The sequence below is a fragment of the Bos taurus genome, chromosome 13 (genome assembly GCF_002263795.3).
Source record: "Bos taurus isolate L1 Dominette 01449 registration number 42190680 breed Hereford chromosome 13, ARS-UCD2.0, whole genome shotgun sequence".
Classification (NCBI taxonomy): domain Eukaryota; kingdom Metazoa; phylum Chordata; class Mammalia; order Artiodactyla; family Bovidae; genus Bos; species Bos taurus.
The window spans coordinates 70,969,567-70,988,167 of NC_037340.1; the positions used below are offsets into that span (position 1 = coordinate 70,969,567).

General features: G+C 47.5%; 1 protein-coding gene across 12 annotated transcripts in view; it reads right to left on the reverse strand.

Annotated features, from left to right (window-relative positions):
• PTPRT (protein tyrosine phosphatase receptor type T) overlaps nucleotides 1-18,601 on the reverse strand; it is a 1,155,533-nt gene that overhangs the window by 272,247 nt on the left and 864,685 nt on the right. For all 12 annotated transcript variants that reach the window (XM_025001262.2, XM_025001258.2, XM_025001261.2 and 9 more), the window contains exons 10-11: nucleotides 12,396-12,597; nucleotides 10,924-11,026 (exon numbers count right to left, since the gene is read on the reverse strand). In XM_025001262.2, the coding sequence (XP_024857030.1) occupies nucleotides 10,924-11,026; nucleotides 12,396-12,597 (305 nt within the window). The remainder of the gene's footprint in view (nucleotides 1-10,923; nucleotides 11,027-12,395; nucleotides 12,598-18,601) is intronic.

Sequence of the window (18,601 nt, forward strand, 5' to 3'; positions counted from 1 at the left end):
CTATGTGTCTTTCTTCTTTTTCTACTGTAAAAACTGACTGGAGGTCTTGGAGCAGGGGTCCCCAACCCCCAGGATCTAATGTCTGATGATCTGAAGTGGACCTGATAAACCAGTAACGGAAATAAAGTGCACAGTAAGTGTAATGCACATGACATTCACATCATCCCCAAACCATCCCACCTTACTGGTCCATGGAAAAACTGTCTTCCATGAAGCCAGTTCCTGGTGCCAGAATGACTGGAAACCGCTGTGACTTAGACAAAATCAAATCATAAAATGTCAATCGTCTCTTTTCTTTAAATGAGTCTTCCTTTGGCTTTCATGTTTTAACTCTGCTCTGGTTTTTCTTCTGCGTGTTTGACCAGTCCTTCTCCATCTCCAGGGTGGTACCTGGATAGAGTTTCACAGAGTTCTCTTTTGTTCCTCATTTCTTACAGTCTAAAATCCCCCTAGATAAGCTCTCCACTCCTCCCATGCTTTAAATATCACCTGGATGTTAATGATTCCCAAATCCAAGCCCCCTGCTCCGAGGCCTCTCCAGCACTCCAGTTCTGGGGGAATTTAAATAGTGCCTGTGGTAGGAGGTGAACATGACAACCACACTCTCCTTTCCCTCACGCCAGTAACAGTCTCTGCTTCCATCTCTCCAGATGGCAGACGGTCCAAAATAGCACACTCCTTCGTGCTTCATGTTCCAGCAACTGCTCCTGCTCCATTTAAAATATTCCTCCTGAAACACCTGTCTTTCCTCTTTGGTTTGAGCCTAAGGAAACTGATCCAGAACGCTGTAACACCAGAGCCAATTCAGTCTTGGTAAGCTGGGCCGTTCGGGGGTTGGGGGGTGGGTAGGGGGAGGAGGGCAGGGGAGGAGCTGATCAAAGAAGAGCTGCGATGCAATCAGGAAGTGCTAAGGCAAACGCAAACCCACCTCTGCTCTTCCAGTCGCACCTTTTTGTGCCTTTTGTTTTCCTGGATGACTGTTCTGAGTGCAGCTCTGGGTTACACTCGGAGCCTCCTTGGCGGTTTCCCTAGTAGTTGCTACAAGTCTCTTTAATCACAGTTCCATGTTCCATTAGCCGTCATATTCAGAGTGTGGGGCGGCCCCATCGGAAATAGCTCTGCAGCAGCATTTATCCCGTGTTTCCTTATTTCTGGTCGCTGCTTCTTGTATGTGGCTCCTGCTCTTTCCCAATCTGGTGTGATGAAATCCCAGCAGGCTGTGAGACTTGACAACAAGTGGTATTATGTGCAGAACTCAATCTCACAGCTTTGGGGGGAATGCTTCTTTCCCATCCCCCCACATCGTACGTAGGACTCCTCATCTCCAGGCCCTGGTGGAGGCGGCCCAGAGAGCAGGGAACTCAGTGAACCAAATGATGTTTAGAGAAAGAGCTTCTAAATGTAACTGTGGTTTCTCATCTCTACAAACGTGGACAGGGACTTGTGAACTCCTCAGGCTGCCCCATGTTAATAAATCCTCCAAATTTTCATTTCCCCTCCCTAATAGGATGCCATTGCATGCTGGTATCTGAGAATCAGATGGTAATGATGCCAATGTTGCTCGCTGCAGCTCCATAGACTGGCAAAACCCTCCTGTGGTTGCTTCACATGATCCCACTCTGGGCTTCACAGTTATTAAAGGAATCCTAGAGGAAATTTGGCAGTTGTTTCCTTTACTTCTCAATAAACCTTCTTCTTTCTTTAAAAGCTGGCTGGAACTCCTGTTCGCCCTGTAGCTCATCAGTGTGTATTTCAGAATCTCTAGTCTTAAGGAGCTGTACCTGTCAAAGGCAGCTGGATTATGGGTTTTCATCAGGCAGTGAAGAGAACCTGCAATGACCTTAGAAGCCACTGGCCACATTACACTGGCTCCAGTATTCAGTGTGACATACTTCTGACCTTCCAAGCTACAGCCCTACCCTCTGGGCACTATGCCTCAAGTAGCCCAGGAAAGTAAGCCACAAGTCCCAGTGACCTTGGAGGAGGTCCCCCAGAGGCCCCCAATTGGTCCAGGCCCCTCCAAGGTTGCCTGGACCATGCCTCAGGTCCCAGCCTGTCCTTGCCCAAGTGGTTTCTGACTCCCCCATTCAGGTCCCTCACAGACCTTTCCCTTCCTCTGTGTTCCTCGGCTCAGAGGATGGCACCATGATCCATCTATTTAACCAATCCAGAAACCTGGGAGCCATCCTGGACAGCGTCTTCTTCCTCATACCCGTCCCCTGCCCCAGAGAGAAGTCATCGCCAAGGCTCACCCATTCTACCTCCTCAACAACTGTATCTCCATCACCTTCATTTTTTATTGTTCTGGCTGCACTGGGTCTTTCTAGTTGCACTGCATGGGCTTCTCATTGAGGTGGCTTCTCTTGTTACCGAGCTCTAAGGAGCACAGAACTTCAGAAGTTGTAGCATGAGGCATCAGTAACATTAAATCACTTGCATTCCTGAGCTGAACCTGCTTGCTCCGGCTAAACCAGATACATGGGACTCTGGAGAAGGAACTGTGGCAAAAGGATGTCAACAAAGGGTGGGTGTTGATGCTGGAGATGGGATCCTATAACTCTGCGTGGAACTACCCAGCTCAGACGGCTGAAATCAGAGAAGGGATGGTGAGGTGACATGGACCCTGTAAGACTCAGCTACAGCTGGTAACAGTCTGTTGTGAGTGTCAGTGGCATTGTTAGTTCAGAGCTGTATCTGCCCTTAGGATGTCAGCAGTTGGTGGGCCTGTTTCGCTCATTTCTGGGTCTCTGGTGCTCAGCACAGGGTCTGGCATGTGGTTTTTTGTTGAAATTCAAAGTAGATGGTTATTGCTTAATTAGTTGATGAACTGATAAACAGATGAGTTAACAGATAAACCCCATTCATCTCCCAGAATCTGGTCTCATCTCTCCTGCACGGTTTTTGACTCTGTGTTCCCACTCTGGTCCTAGTATTTATAAGGTCTCTGCTCATGCTTCCCTGGTGGCTCAGATGGTAAAGAATCTGCCTGTGATGAGGGAGACATGGGTTTGATCCCTGGGCCGGGAAGATACCCTGGAGAAGGAAATGGCAAGAATACTCCAGTACTTTTGCCTGGAGAATTCCATGGACAGAGAAGCCTGGTGGCTACAATCCATGGGGTTGAAAAAAGTCAGAGCTTAGTGACTAGCACTTGCACTTTTCAGCTCAGGGAGCCCCCACACCCCTGCCTGAGGGGGCTGTGGACCTGTTTGCTTTGATTTCACAACACTGAGCGGCCTCTCCTCCAAGCTGGGGGCATTGCTCTCGGCCCTCGTTTTGCTGGCCCTTCGGTAGTTGAGACCTCCTAGCCCTGTCTGATTGACTTGGTGTTTCTGAAAGGCGCTCAGAACTGAGAATCCATTTTTGAGAATCCATTTTTGAGAATCATTTTGAGGATTTTGTGACACCTCTGGAGACCACTGCACGCTCCCTGACATGCCACAGGCCACCAGCACAAGCCTCCAGTGAATCATACATAGCGTTAGAGGGCACCCAGGCATCGACTGTAGCAGGGCTCAAAGAATAATCCTGCCATGGCCAACCCAGGGCAGGCAGCCACCACTTGTCTCAACAGCTGGGTCAACCTCAGGAGCAAACTGAACAACTACCAATGGCACTTTATGCACTTTAGCTTATTTGACCTTTAAAACAATCTGTGATATGGGTATTCTCATTTTACCAACAAGCAGCTTGAATCAGAGAAATTCAGAATCTGACCCTAAGCCATGAAATAAGTCAATCGCATGAGGGGATCTGATTCCAGGAGCTTCTGCTGCACCAGTGTCTCCATCTGGGATGTCAGCTGTGGTAGGAAGAGCATGAGATCTCAGGTCTGATCCTGTGGGACCCAGTTTCTGCCCCCAAAGAGGTCACAGGCTGGTAGAGACTGAAAATGCAAGTCCCTGACCAAGGAGGGGCCAGGCAGCATGAGAACCCAAGGTGGGGCTGGTACATCCTGCAGCAGGATGAGAGATGGTCCTGGATGCGGCAGATCTGACCCAGGTGTTGGGGAGGTGGGATGCCGTGATCGGCAGAGAGAATGGAACAGACAAGGGCTTGACTGCTTAGAGAAGGACAAAAACTTGAGCATCTTCCTGCCAGTGTTCCCCATACCCTTCAAGACAAAGTCTAAACCCCGAATGAAGACCTTACCTGGCTCTTGCCCACTTCTTTGCCTCATTCCCCATCTCTGTGCCCTGGCCCAACATTCCCTGAACCTAACATCCATCTGCTCTACCTCAGCTCCTGTACACACCATTCCTCCTGAGTCAAATTCCCCCTCGTCTGGCAGTTCTCAGGCAACACAGCCTCCAGGAAGCCATCTTCTCAACTGAGCTCACGGAGCCAGTGATGGAAGGCTCTGCTCTGAACTCTCATGGAAACCACTGACCAGATACACAGGCTCATCTGCACTTTTTCTTTTTCTGTTTGTCTTCCCTATAGAGTGGCACGTCCAAATGCTAGCATATATGACTCTTTAATTCAAATAAAATAAAAAAAAATCAGTTCCTTGGTTTCACTAGTCCTATTTCAAGTGCTTAACAGTCACGTGTAGCTAGTGGTGTCTATCAGACAGTAAACGCAGGGCATCTGCGTCATCACAGGCAGTTGCTCTGGACTGTGCCCTCATACACAGGAGACAGGTAAAAGCAGGGCCTGTGAAGTGCATCTCCACTGTTCCAATAGCCTGCCTCTGCCAGCTACCACCCGAGTTGCTGAATTTAACCTTCCTTTCTTTCTTTCTCTGTCTCTCTCTTTATCCGTACCCCACCCTCCCAATCCTTCCTTTCTCTCTTTTTCTCCCTCTCTCTCTTTTTTGGAGTACCTACTAAAGTGAGACCCCGTTCCAAGAAGGGATCTATTAGTGTCAAACTTCTTGGCTTCCTGGAGCTCACAGTCTAGTGAGGGGCATGTAAGCAAGTAAACCAAATAAAATATACAAGCAAATGTATAACATAATTAAAAGCTCATGAAAGAATGATGAAGGAAGCATGCATGGCATGGCTGAGTAAAGCCCATTAAAGGGACAGAGTAAGAGGAAACAGCCAGAAAAGGTTAGAAACAGATTTGGATGGGTCTTGAATTCTGTACTAAGAAGCTTGAACTTAATGCAGTAGGAAGCCAGTGACCCATTTAAGAATTTTAAGCAGGAAATTTGTGCTTCTAAAGGACCAGTTCAAAAACCCTGTGGGGGACGGACTGAAGGAAGAGGAACTTATGACAGGCAGACCAGAAAGCCGCCCTGGCAGGTCAGGAGAGCAGGGTGGACAGTGGCAGAGGGAGGAGAAAGAGCTAATCCCGAAGCTGATTCCTGGCAGGCCAGTGGCTAAGACTCCATGCTTCCACTGCAGTGGGTGTGTGGGTTCGATCCCCGGTAAAGAAGTTCCAAAAAAAGCTGATGCAGAAGCTGAGTGGGTGGGTCCCAGTGAGTGATGGGACAGGAAGGAGACAGTGGAGGGTGAGAGTGTGGAGGACAGCTCTCAGGAAGCCAGCTGGGGATCCAGAGGAGGGTCTGCTCCAGAACCAGGGGCTCAGCCCTGGGCATCCCTTCCAGGACTGCATTATGGGTGATTAATTCACGGCCAAGTTACTTTCTCATGAAGGTTACTACAGATACATCAGCACGACAGGCAGGGCGTGAGGGAAGAAGGCTCGGCGTGTGCGAGCTGGAGCTGAATATTAGATTCTAGTCACTATTTGATTGATCTTTTAAGCAATTCTGGGATTCTGTCACTTAAAAACCAATAAATCTTTGAAGGCCTGGGGAAAGCAATGCAAAAGCAATAAATCTCCATTGCGGAATGTTAGAAAAATAGGCCAAGGCTGCCAAGGTGGTTTGGCTGGAGGGATGAGGGTGCAGGAGCCCCCAGTGGCAATCCTTCCTTTCCCAATCCGCGCCCCCTACCCTGCCACGCTCAGTCCTATCAGACAGAGTCAGAGCTGTATGGGTTCACGCACAGGGCAGCAGGCAGTTCACCAGGGGCTGGAGTTTGGCTCAGCCAGAATCAGAGCATCACTGGCAGAAGGAGGAAGAACAGCCTACCTGGGGGTCGCCTGGAGGCTGAGGCTCAGGTATGAGTCTGCTGGAGAACAGGAAGGCTCTCCACTCAGAGTCATGCCGGGCTTCATCAATTACTGCACACAATCAGAACTGTCTTGTCCACCCCTCACTCCCTAGTTGGTGGAGGTTCACTCCACAGCAACCCCACCAGAAGGTCACCCTGTCATCACCTGACATCCCAGCTAGGGGGAAAACTCAGAACTTCCTGGTGGAGCAACGAACTCAGAGGCAGGAAGCTAGGTCCCTGACCTTGGGCCAGTCACTTAATATCTTAGTCTTTAGCTTCCCCTCTGAAATGGAGATGGCATTTCCCACACAGCTTACTCACTGGCTAAGTGACAATCAGATGCTATGACGGAATTGTAGGCACTATTAGCTATTAATATAAAACATGATTCTGGGCATCCTTGACCCAATGCATCTAGAGAGCTCTTTGTGTCCAGGGGTCACAGACTTTCTTGGCTGTGTTCTCAAGGCTCCTGCTTCTCCTAGCCTGCAGGACTCCATGCTGGTCTACTTGCCTGGTTTGTGCTCATCTCTCCAGCCTGACTATTCCTTCTCTCAACCAATACAGTCACTGTCCTTACTGGCTTCAAGTTATCTTGCTTTGCTGGTTTCGTTATTCTGCTTCCTTTCTTCCTCAATGCCTCCCTGCCCCATTCACATGCGTATTCAACGGATGGTAAGACTCAAGCTATGACAAACCTAGGCAGTGTATTAAAAAGTTGAGATATCACTTTGCCGACAAAAGTCCATCTAGTCAACGCTATGGTTTTTCCAGTAGTCATGTACAGATATGAAAGCTGGGCCATAAAGAAGGCTGAGTGCAAAGAACTAATGCTTTTGAATTGTGGTTCGAGAGGAGAATCTTGAAAGTCCCTTGGACAGCAAGAAGATCAAACCAGTCCATCCTAAAGGAAATCAGTCCTGAATATTCATTGGAAGGACTGATGCTGAAGCTGAAGCTCCAATACTTTGGCCACCTGATGTGAAGAACTGACTCACTGAGAAAGACCCTGATGCTGGGAGAAATTGAGGGTGGGAGGAGAAGGGAGTGACAGGAGATGAGATGGTTGGATGGCATCACTGACTCAATGGACATGAGTCTGAGCAAATTCCAGGAGATGGTGAAGGAGAGGGAAGCATGGTGTGCTGCAGTCCATGGGGTCGCAAGAGTCAGACATGACTTGGTGACTGAACAGCAACAAAGATTCTAGAGGACAGGTATATGTCTGTCTTGTTTCCTGCTATATCTTCAGGGCTTAGCTCAGTTCCTGCTCAAAAAATATTTGTTAAATGACTTAATGGTCGACCGCCTCCCACAGGGGCATTCTAGTGCCCAGAGTTCAAGGTGACACAGGATTAAGGTAGCTGACTTCTATGTGATACCGCTTCTGCTGTCACCACGGTTGTCCTGAAAGCCTTGCTGGATGGCACTGATTAGTCTCTTCCCTTCTTGGCAAATGCCCAAGCAAGAGTCTGAAAATAATTCCAGAAAATGAGTGTTGAGCCACCCTCAGTGATCTACAGCTTAAGAAGAAAAGCAGCCAGACTTTTCCAGACACCAGGCATTGCCCTCTGAGCAGTGACATTTATTTTAATTTTTTTTCCAGTGGAAATGTCACTAAAATACATCACGTATGACTTTTCTCCTAGGGAGTTGGTAGGGCCAGACTGACTGAGTGCTGGCTTAGGGGTGGCTGACTGGGTTTGAAGGCTGCCTGCAGCACTTACGTGTTTCACGGCTAGGTCAGTGCTCTTAGTTTCTGTGTATCTCAGTTTCCATATCTGCAAAATGGGGAAGCTACAACTGCAGCGCTGTGAGGAGGCAGACAGTTTATGTATAGTGACGGGCACACAGCCAGTGTGTGCTCATCAAATGGAAGCTAGCCAGCTCTTTCCACTTGAAAATGTGGGCTCTCAAGGGCTTCCCCAGTAGCTCAATGGTAAAGCTCTGCCTGCAAAATAGGAGACGTAAGAGATGTGGGTTCAATCCCTGGGTCGCAAAGATGCCCTGGAGATCGCAAAGATACTAGAACCTACTCTAGTATGCTTGCCTGGAGAAGCCCATGGACAGAAGAGCCTGGTCCATGGTCCATAAGCGTGCAAACAGTTGGACACGACTGAAGTGACTTAGCACATGAATGGTCCCACATTAGGGATCAATGAACCAATGAGGTTCACCCTAATTTTTTCGGTGAACCAGTTTAGTTATATTCAAAAGCAGAGACATTACTTTGCCAACAAAGGTCCGTCTAGTCAAGGCCATGGTTTTTCCAGTAGTCATGTATGGATGTGAGAGTTGGACTATAAAGAAAGCTGAGTGCCAAAGAATTGATGCTTTTGAACTGTGGTGCTGGAGAAGACTCTTGAAAGTCCCTTGGACTGCAAGGAGATCCAACCAGTCCATTCTAAAGGAGATCAGTTCTGGGTGTTCTTTGGAAGGAATGATGCTAAAGTTGAAACTCCAGTACTTTGGCCACCTCATGCGAAGAGTTGACTCATTGGAAAAGACTCTGATGCTGGGAGGGATTGGGAGCAGGAGGAAAAGGGGACGACAGAGGATGAGATGGCTGGATGGCATCACCGACTCGACGGACGTGAGTTTGAGTGAACTCCGGGAGTTGGTGATGGACAGGGAGGCCTGGCGTGCTGCAATTCATGGGGTCGTGAAGAGTCGGACACGACTGAGCGACTGAACTAAAGTTTAGTGATATCTCAGTGCATGAAAGTGAAGGTGTTAGTCTCTCTGTCACGTCCGACTCTTTGCAACCCCATGGACTGAAGCCCACCAGGCTCCTCTGTCTATGGAATTCTCCAGGTAAGAATACTGGAGTGGGTTGCCATTTCCTTCTCCAAGAGATCTTCCTGACCCAGGGATTGAACCCAGGTCTCCTGCATTGCAGATTGATTTGTTACCATCTGAGCCACCAGGGAAGTCCAATGTTAGTGCATAGGGGAAAAATAGTCACAATGTTGCTTGAGAATAACAGGAAGAAACACAGCAGTTCAGTAATCTACAGAAACAGTACGATAATCCTTATCTGATGTTAAAAAGCCACCATCTACTCTGGTTCATCACAGCTAGGACAGTCCTGGAACAACTGATGTGTGGAATATAAGGCAAAAATTATACTCTCACAAATGCTACACATACCTGTTTGATGGCCTGAAGACTCACCTGACTTAGCATAGATACTGTTCAAAGTCTACAGAACAGGCAGAAAATTCAAATTGCTGGCAAATGATTCTATTTGCTCCACTGTCCATAATTTCTGGAGTAGGACCAGGGTGGAAAACAGGTAACTAGACCATCTCCATAGCCTCCTCTTGGCTGATCTCCCAGTCTCCAGTATCATAAAAGAGATTCTGAATGTGGCTATCCCATGGCTTTCCAGTGCCCCCTCTAGTAGCTCCCAGCTCCTGCCTCGACCTCTATGCTACAGCAAATATAACTGCTCCTGGTCACTCCCCATGACATCAGGCTCCCTCTTGACTCCATGCCTTCGCTCATGCTGGACCATCTTACTGCGCTTAAATCTCATACAACATTTAAGATACATCTCTTAAAGTTCCAATCCTTTGGCCACCTGACACAAAGAGCCTACTCACTGGAAAAGACCCTGATGCCGGGAAAGATTGAGGGCAGGAGGAGAAGGGGACAACAGAGGATGAGATGCTTGGGTGGCATCACCAACTCGAAGGACATGAGTTCGACCAAACTCTGGGAGAAAGTGTAGGAAAGGAAGGCCTAGCATGCTGCAGTTCTTGGGGTCACAAAGAATCAGACATGACTTAGTGATTGAACAACAAAGTTACATCTCACTGTCACCTCCTCTGGGACTTCTGTCCTCTGAGCGCCTACGTGCATCTCCACAAGCATGAATTGAATTGTACTGTAACTAAGTTTTCATGTTTCTGTCTCCCCAGCTAGAGTCCAGCTTTCTTTAGAGCAGGAGTAATTTGCAGCTAGTTCACAGGCGTGTTCCAAGCACTTAAACAGTGCCTGGCACCGAGAGAGAGCTCAAGAAATGTTTGTCGAACGAAGGAATCAACGGGTTGCTTTCATCCCCTGTACTCTGCTCCATTCCTGGCACATAAAACACTCCATGCATGCTTGCTGAACTGAACTGAGCCAATTTGAAAGCTGTTCCACCAAACACTCTGCTTGGCTTCAAGGGTCTGTAGTCCCTTGAGCTCTGAGCAAAAGCCAGCAACATCTTATGGGAAACCCAGATGAACTTTCTGGCCACCATGATACAAAGGGTAGCTTATATAAAAGAGGTGCCCACCTTCCTGACAGCCAGAAGCCCATGGACTTGCTTGGGGTCAGCTTGGCTACAGAGATGCCTTTGCTGCCTGGGCTATAGATACACTTGTATGACTCTGACTTCAAGCCCCCTGTGGAACACTAAGGCCATAAACGGGACTAGCGCTGAGGTTGTGCCTCCTTTGAAATTTCTGAGCAGGTCCTTTTGATCATTTGGTGCATCTGTCTATATGTCTGTTAATGGCAGATGGGCGTGTACAGGCCATGTTGCTGGGATACTGTGTTCCCGGGGCCTCCAGCCTGACTAAATAAATTTACCATAGGCTTGTTCCAGAAAGTTCTCTCCCAGCCCTCTTCAGATCCCTATCCACACCTTCCCACTAAGCCAGTCCCAGTGCCCCATGGTGGGGAGAGAGGGCTCCTGGCTCAGTGGCCCTCTGAACTGGGCTTGAAGCTGCTGATCCTTTTCCTCCAGGAAGCCTTGCTCCTGGGCAGTCTTGCCCACAGGCATTGCCAGCGGCATGATTCAGCTGGAGGTGTGCATGGTGAAGAGAAAGAAAATGGAAAACGTCAGGTTAAGACCCCTCCTCACCTGACAGGGGCTCCCCGAGACTGAGCAGGCTTCAGCATCACCGTGATGGTCGTGTCTGTTTCATTCAGTGGGGTGTCTGTGTCATATTCAGGCATTGACGGAGCTGGACAGAGAACAGAGAGAAGGGAGTGAGCACAGGTCCCAACCCCACCCCAGCATCACCTCCCACAAGACACCCAGGTTGCCTAGGAGGGAGCTATTTGGGGAAGCACTGGATGAGTCACGTGGCATCCGAGGCTTTCAGCAAAGAAGACCCTGACTTTCAACCTTCCTGTAGGTTCCTTCAAGATGCAGAAGAGTCTGGAGAGGGGAACAATGATGTGGCTGGTAGCCTTCATGGATCAAAAAGTTCCATACCACATAGACAGATAAATGCAGGAAATATAAGTACTTAAAGGTGTGACTGTAAAGTCAACCTTAAACACATTTAAAATGCAAATACAATTTAAAAAATTAAAATAAAAAAGAAATAGAATGCAAATTACAGCAGTGATGACCTTTGCTCTGATCTTTTCTTTTTTTCCCTTCAGGAGACCCTCTCTTCTGATAGGAACATCACTAAACCTAATCCCCTGAGAAGGTAATTTAGCCATTTGTACTAAGAGCTATTAAACTTACATTCCTTTTAATTCAGTATTTCAATTTCTGGAATTTAATCCTAAATTCATAATCCAAGCCAAGAAATCAAACTTTATTCGGTAACATGTTCATTGAAGCATTATTTTATTAAAAACATGGAGGCGCCAAATATATCCAACCACAGGGGAAGGTTTAATTAAATTACGTCCATCCGCTTGACAGATAATTGTAATGAAAGCAGTGTAGCAACTTGGAAGATGCTCATGGTTTAAGGGTGTGTCGAAACGTTAAGCTACAAAAACTACCAGGGGTCCTCGTCTATGCAAAGTCTGTGTGGACGCAGACCAGAAGTGCATGGGCATGCTGAAACAGTGTGAATGTAAACACAGGTCTGAGATAATTCCGCTCTGAAGCTGTCCGGCGGGGGAGGGGGCCTGACAGCTGAGGGCAGGTGACATCTTGGGCCGCTCTGGCTCTGGGCATTCACTTATTTTTTCATTCGCTCATTCATTGGAGGTTACATGAGAACCCGTGCTGTGCCCTGCACTGCCAAAAGGAATACTCCTGAAAATGAATCACATTTTTACAAATGAAATTGTATGGCGAAAATGTACTATTTGGTGCAACTGTGTGCTCGGTAAACTATTGAGTAAATCACTCAGCATTCCCTCTGGTCTAGTGTAGGTGATATATGTTTTATATTTTAGGAAGCTCCTGGATTGGGTTTTCTTCACGAGATGACGGTGGTGATAGATGAGGGACTGCACTGTCCTTGCTGCTCCAAGATCACTCGGTGATGGTCGGCTCCACCCCTTTCCACTCCCAGGTGTATTAGGAGTGGATAAAAACCAACACCGTCACCTTTCTTCCTTTCCCCTTTCTAGGACAGATACCTGAAATTTTGGTGGCGATCCTGGTGGTGACGGGCGGCCCAAAGCCCTTTGCAGTGCTGGCCTTGATGGTGAAGGAGTAGGTGGTTCCAGGGTACAGACCCACAAAGAGGTGGTGGGTTTCATTCCGAAGCTTGAACACTTTGCCCCTCTGGCTGGACAGGTCAGCATTCGGGTCCAATGAGCCCACGGCCTTGTAGTTGATCTGTGCAAGAAGCCAGCAAACAAACCAATCAGTGCCTCGCCCAGGAAGCTGAGTGGAGCTCACCAGGAGGAGCATCAGGGGAGGGAAGCAGAAGGCAGGCGAGCATGGTCACGAGTTTAGCCATTACCATCCACCTTACAGATGATTCCAGCCTCCAAATACTTCACTGTCCATGCTTTGGGGCACTGCTGTGTAGTACAAACAGAATTTAATCCACATACATAACTCTCAATTTTCTAATGGTCACACTCATTACAGAAAAAATAAAGAAGACCATAAAGTAAAATTAATTTTCATAATCTATTTGGTTAAACTCAGCAGATCTAAAATATTATTATTTAAACCTGCAATCAACATAAAAATTTAATGAAATATGTTCTACTCTATTATTCATATTAGGTCTTAGAAATCGAGTGTATATTTTACCCTATGGCACATCTCCACTTGAACTAGCCACATTTCAAAAGTGTGGTGACCCTGTGTTGCTTGGGGCCACCACTTTGGACAATGTGGCGATAGTGAAAGTTGCTCGGTCATGTCCGACTTTTTTCGACCCCATGGAGTATAGAGTCCATGGAATTCTCCAGGCCAGAACACTGGAGTGGGTTGCCTTTCCCTTCTCCAGGGGATCTTCCCAACCCAGGGATCGAACCCAGGTCTCCTGCATTACAGGTGGATTCTTTACCATCTGGGTCACCAGGGAAGCCCAGGTTTATCTAGTTTGTTCTATTAAAAGTGTTTTACTGGAGCACAATTTATATTCAGAAAACTAGACAGCTGGATGAAGTTTTACTAACTGCACAGGACCATGTGACCAGCAACTAATCAAGAGACACATTACCAGACCCGAGGTTTTCCCCTCACATCTCCTTTCTGATCCCCCGCTCCTCCCCTGCAAGAACACCCTCTACCCTGACTTCTAACAGCACAGACTAACTCTGCCTGGCTTTGAACTTTATATAAGTGGAATTGTACAGGCTGTACTTTTCAGTGTCTGCTTCTTTTGCTCAACATCATGTGTGTGAGATTCATGAGGCTATCACGTGTGGCCATAGATCAGGCCTTGTTGAGGTTATCCCATGTCCTATCTCTGACCAAAGATAAACCCAGGTTTGTTGGACTCTGAAACCTGTGTTTTTTTATTTCAAACCACACTTGCTGGCCTGAAAACGAATTTAAGTAACCAAAGAATACGTTCATTCACTTACTCCATGACAACTAATCCCTGCACACTCCCATATTCTAGGACGTGCACTCTGTGTGGCCAGGCCCTAGCAAATGAATGCAGTGAACACCGGTCAGGCCCTGTCCTCAGGGTCTTCTGTTCCAGAATGAGGTAAGTTAACTACACAGCCACCTTGCATCACTGTCTTCCATCAGGAATGTATCATGCTTGTCAGGAAGGCCAAAGCCAGGCAGAAAAGGGAACATACCAACTCTGCTTCAAAAATAAGCAGCTGGGACTTCTATGGTGGTCCAGAGCTTAACACCCCATGCTTCCAATACAGAGGGCCCAGGTTTGAACCCTGGTTCAGGGACCTATATCCCACAGACCCCAACTAAGAGTTCACATGCCGCTACTAAAGATCCCACGTGTTGCAACTTAGACTCAATGCAGCCAAATAAATAAATAGTTAAAAGAAAGTAGTAGTTGGCTCTTTCTGGTTAGGACACCAACCATTCTGGAGAAAGAGGTAACCTCTCTCTCTGCTACGAAGCAGCAGCAGTATAGCAATTGATGTCACAGGTTGAGGAGAGAGCCCAGATTCTACCTGGAGCACAGTGAGTCCAGGAGGAGCCATGCACAGAATTGAAGCATTCGGGCACTTTGCAAGCAGAGCTGGCAGGGCACCCACTCCTCAGGTTCCAGGGGGCCCCTGGTCACAGCATTCTCTCCGATAACTGCACCCACTTCAGCCCTTCCCAGAAGCAAGCCAAGTAATTTACACCCCCAGAAACTGGACTGATGGAAGTTGAAACATACATTCCTGGCTCCTCTCTTGTGATACTGTTGCTGCATCCCTGGGGATTTCCTTGAGGGATGTCACGCCATGTGTCTCCATAGGTAGCTGGCTGGAAAACACACCCATCCTTGGCTACCTTCCTTTTCCTTCCCCACTTCTTAGTGTTTCCCAAAGTTCTCAATAATCTGTTCATGCTCAAATCCTTGTCTCGGGCTCTGCTCCTGAGAAATGTCAAACTAAGACAAAGTGCTCAGGGCTGTATCTTAAGGGGAAAACTGAACTATCAATAATACCCCGGGGATGATACAGAGTCAGAGCAGAGAAAGGAGCATTCGAGGTTCTAGGCAGAGAAAACTAAGTGGGCAAAGACCTAGGGTGGGAGAAGGCTTGGGAGAACGGAGAAAAATCCTGTGTTGACTGGAGAGCTGTGTGCAGCTGGAATCCAGTTTTTCCTGGTGGAAGGAGGAGGCAGATGTTCGAATAGTTCTGCCCGTGGCTGTGAACCCCGGGGTGCTGGAGCATCCTGTTGAAATTCAGCCCCCATCCCCTGCCTGGGCTGGTGGCAACTACATTGATATACAGACACTGGGTGGTAAAACTCATGCCTTATTTACTAGCCAATTCCTTTTCTGAGCTCCAAATTCAATCCAAAAGCGACTCAATTTCCACCGAGCTGTCAATATAATATACCGTGCTCGCCTGCTCTCCTCACCTTTCCTGGTATTACAGGATCCTCACTTACTTGTAATGAAACACTATGAATAAATCAATGTATGTTAATATAGCGTGTCTTCAATTTTTTACGAAGGGTTTCGCCAAATCTAATTCCCTCTGCTTTGTCAGAACCAGTCTTTGAAAAATTTAACTTGCAAGTTTTACGAAGTTAGTGGGGGATCAGGCTGGGGAGGGAAAGAAGGAAGGTGAGAGAAATTAAATGGGATGGAGCTGGGACTGTAAAATGCATCCAGCAATGTGACTCCTCATTTGGAGGTGGAGAGAGAGGAAGATTTGTTAGAATAGCAAACATAAAAGAAGGAAGTGGTGGGGAAAGAGGGCTGAGCTGCATATCAGCCCTGGGCTTCAGGCGCGGGGTTCTGCTGCAACAAAGTGCTCTGGACCACCCTAGTCTCTCACGCCTGGGTGCTCTCAGTGGGATACCTGACAGAAGCTGGAGTGAGAACTTTCCAAAGAGAATTCAATCACATCACCCCTTAGAACAGCGGTCCCCAATCTTTTTGGCTCCAGGCACCGGTTTTGTGGAAGACAATTTTTCCACACACTGGGTGTAAGGGGGCGGAATGGTTTCGGGACAGTTCAAGGGCATCCAATTTATTGTGCACTTTCCTGGTGGCTCAGACGGTAAAGAATCTGCCTGAAATGTGGGAGACCCGGGTTCAATCCCTGGGTCAGGAAGATCCCCTGGAGAAGGAAATGGGAACCCACTCCAGTAATCTTGCCTGGAGAATCCTATGGACAGAGGAGCCTGGAAGGCTACAGTCCATGGGGTTGCAAAGAGTCAGACACGACTGAGTGACTAACACTTTCACTTATTTCTACTGCAAAATAAATGTAATATGCTTGAATCATCCTTTTTTACTGGGCTTCCCTGGTAGTTAAAACAGTAAAGAATCTGCCTGCAAAGCAGGAGACCGGGGTTTGGTCTTTGGAGTAGGGAATGGCTACCCATTCCAGTGTTATTGTCTGAAGAATTCCATGGACAGAAGGCACCTGGCAGGCTACAGTCCATGGGGTTGCAAACAGCTGGACACCACTGAGTGACTTTCAAGGCAGAGGAACCAGAGATCAAATTGGCCAACATCCGCTGGATCATCGAAAAAGCAAGAGAGTTCCAGAAAAACATCTATTTCTGCTTTACTGACTATGCCAAAGCCTTTGACTGTGTGGATCACAATAAACTGTGGAAAATTCTGAAAGAGATGGGAATACCACACCACCTGACCTGCCTCTTGAGAAACCTATATGCAGGTCAGGAAGCAACAGTTAGAACTGGACATGGAACAACAGACTGGTTCCAAATAGGAAAAGGAGTATGTCAAGGCTGTATATGGTCACCCTGATTATTTAACTTATATGCAGAGTACATCATGGGAAACGCTGGGCTGGAAGAAGCACAAGCTGGAATCAAGATTGCCAGGAGAGATATCAATAACCTCAGATATGCAGATGACACCACCCTTATGGCAGAAAGTGAAGAGGAACTAAAAAGCCTCTTGATGAAAGTGAAAGAGGAGAGTGAAAAAGTTGGCTTAAAGCTCAACATTCAGAAAACAAAGATCATGGCATCTGGTCCCATCACTTCATGGGAAATATATGAGGAAACAGTGGAAACAGTGTCAGACTTTATTTTTGGGGGGCTCCAAAATCACTGCAGATGGTGACTGCAGCCAGGAAATTAAAAGATGCTTAGTCCTTGGAAGGAAAGTTATGACCAACCTAGATAGCATATTCAAAAGCAGAGACATTATTTTGCCAACAAAGGTCCACCTAGTCAAGGCTATGGTTTTTCCAGTGGTCATGTATGGATGTGAGAGTTGGACTGTGAAGAAGGCTGAGTGCTGAAGAATTGATGCTTTTGAAATGCGGTGTTGGAGAAGACTCTTGAGAATCCCTTGGACTGCAACCAGTCCATTCTAAAGGAGATCAGTTCTGGGTGTTCTTTGGAAGGAATGATGCTAAAGCTGAAACTCCAGTACTTGGGCCACCTCATGCGAAGGGTTGACTCATTGGAAAAGACTCTGATGCTGGGAGGGATTGGGGGCAGGAGGAGAAGGGGACGACAGAGGATGAGATGGCTGGATAGCATCACCGACTCGATGGACGTGGGTTTGGGTGAACTCCGGGAGTTGGTGACGGACAGGGAGGCCTGGCGTGCTGTGATTCATGGGGTCGCAGAGTCGGACACGACTGAGCGACTGAACTGAACTGAGCGACTTTCACTTGCACCTATTTCTATTATTATTGTATCAGCTCCACTTCAGACCATCACTGGGATATAGATCCTGGAGGTTGGGGACCTCTGCCTTAGAATCAAAAGAGCAACAGTTTCCCACAGGTTTGGGGATAGGACCACATCCTTACCTGTCGTTCTCCAGCTCTCTGCATGCACTCGCCCCTCTGGCCTTCCTAGCTTGCATCCAGGTCTTATTTCAGCGTCCGAAAAGAGCCCCGGTCTCTGTGGCCTCAGGGCTTTTCCATCAGCTGTTCTGTCAGTTCAGGTGATTTTTTTCCTTCCCTTCACTTCGTTAATGACTCCTCACCCTCAGCTCTCACCTAAAAGGACCGTTGCCGTGAGCACCTTCCTTGACTCTCAGGTCCTCCTGTTTGACGTTCCCGGAGTCACATGGGTCTCCTCTGAACCACTACTTTTATAATGAACCCTGCAATTATTTCATTAATGATTCCCTTTTCTTCAAGCCCAGAGTCCGAAAAAGTAAAGCCTGAAAGCCAAATTTGGCCCGTCATCTGTTTTTGTAAATAAAGCTCGTTTGGAACACCAGTCACAGCATTCTACTCTAAGCGTTTCCAGGCATGGTCTTTGCCATCTTTGTGACTTCCAAGGCAAACGTACCAAAGGAGGCCAGTTCAAGGTAATCTCCTTTTGTTAGAAGTGAAGCCTTGATGCTTTGGTTTACTGACAATTCCAAGGCAAAATGTGAACAAGTCCCTTCTGAAGATCCCAGTGAAAGCGCAGATGGCTGCAGTATATGTGCCAGTGACTTCTTGGTCATGAGACTTTAGTTTTTCCTAGAAAGCTGAGGACCAGAGTAACAGTGGAAAAAATGATTATGACTGACACATGCACTGGTGTTCCTGGGTTTCTAACTCAGTTGAAGGTGGGCAGGAACTTGCCACATCTTGCAGACAGTTCCTGCTTTTGTTTCCATTGTGATTGTATCATTCTCTCCATCAACAGATGCTCACCAATAACCCATTCTGTGCTGGACTCTGCTCTGGGCTCTTGGGAAACACTGGCTAAGACCCAGTTTTTGACTTTGAAGACCCACAGAGGCACTGGTGGG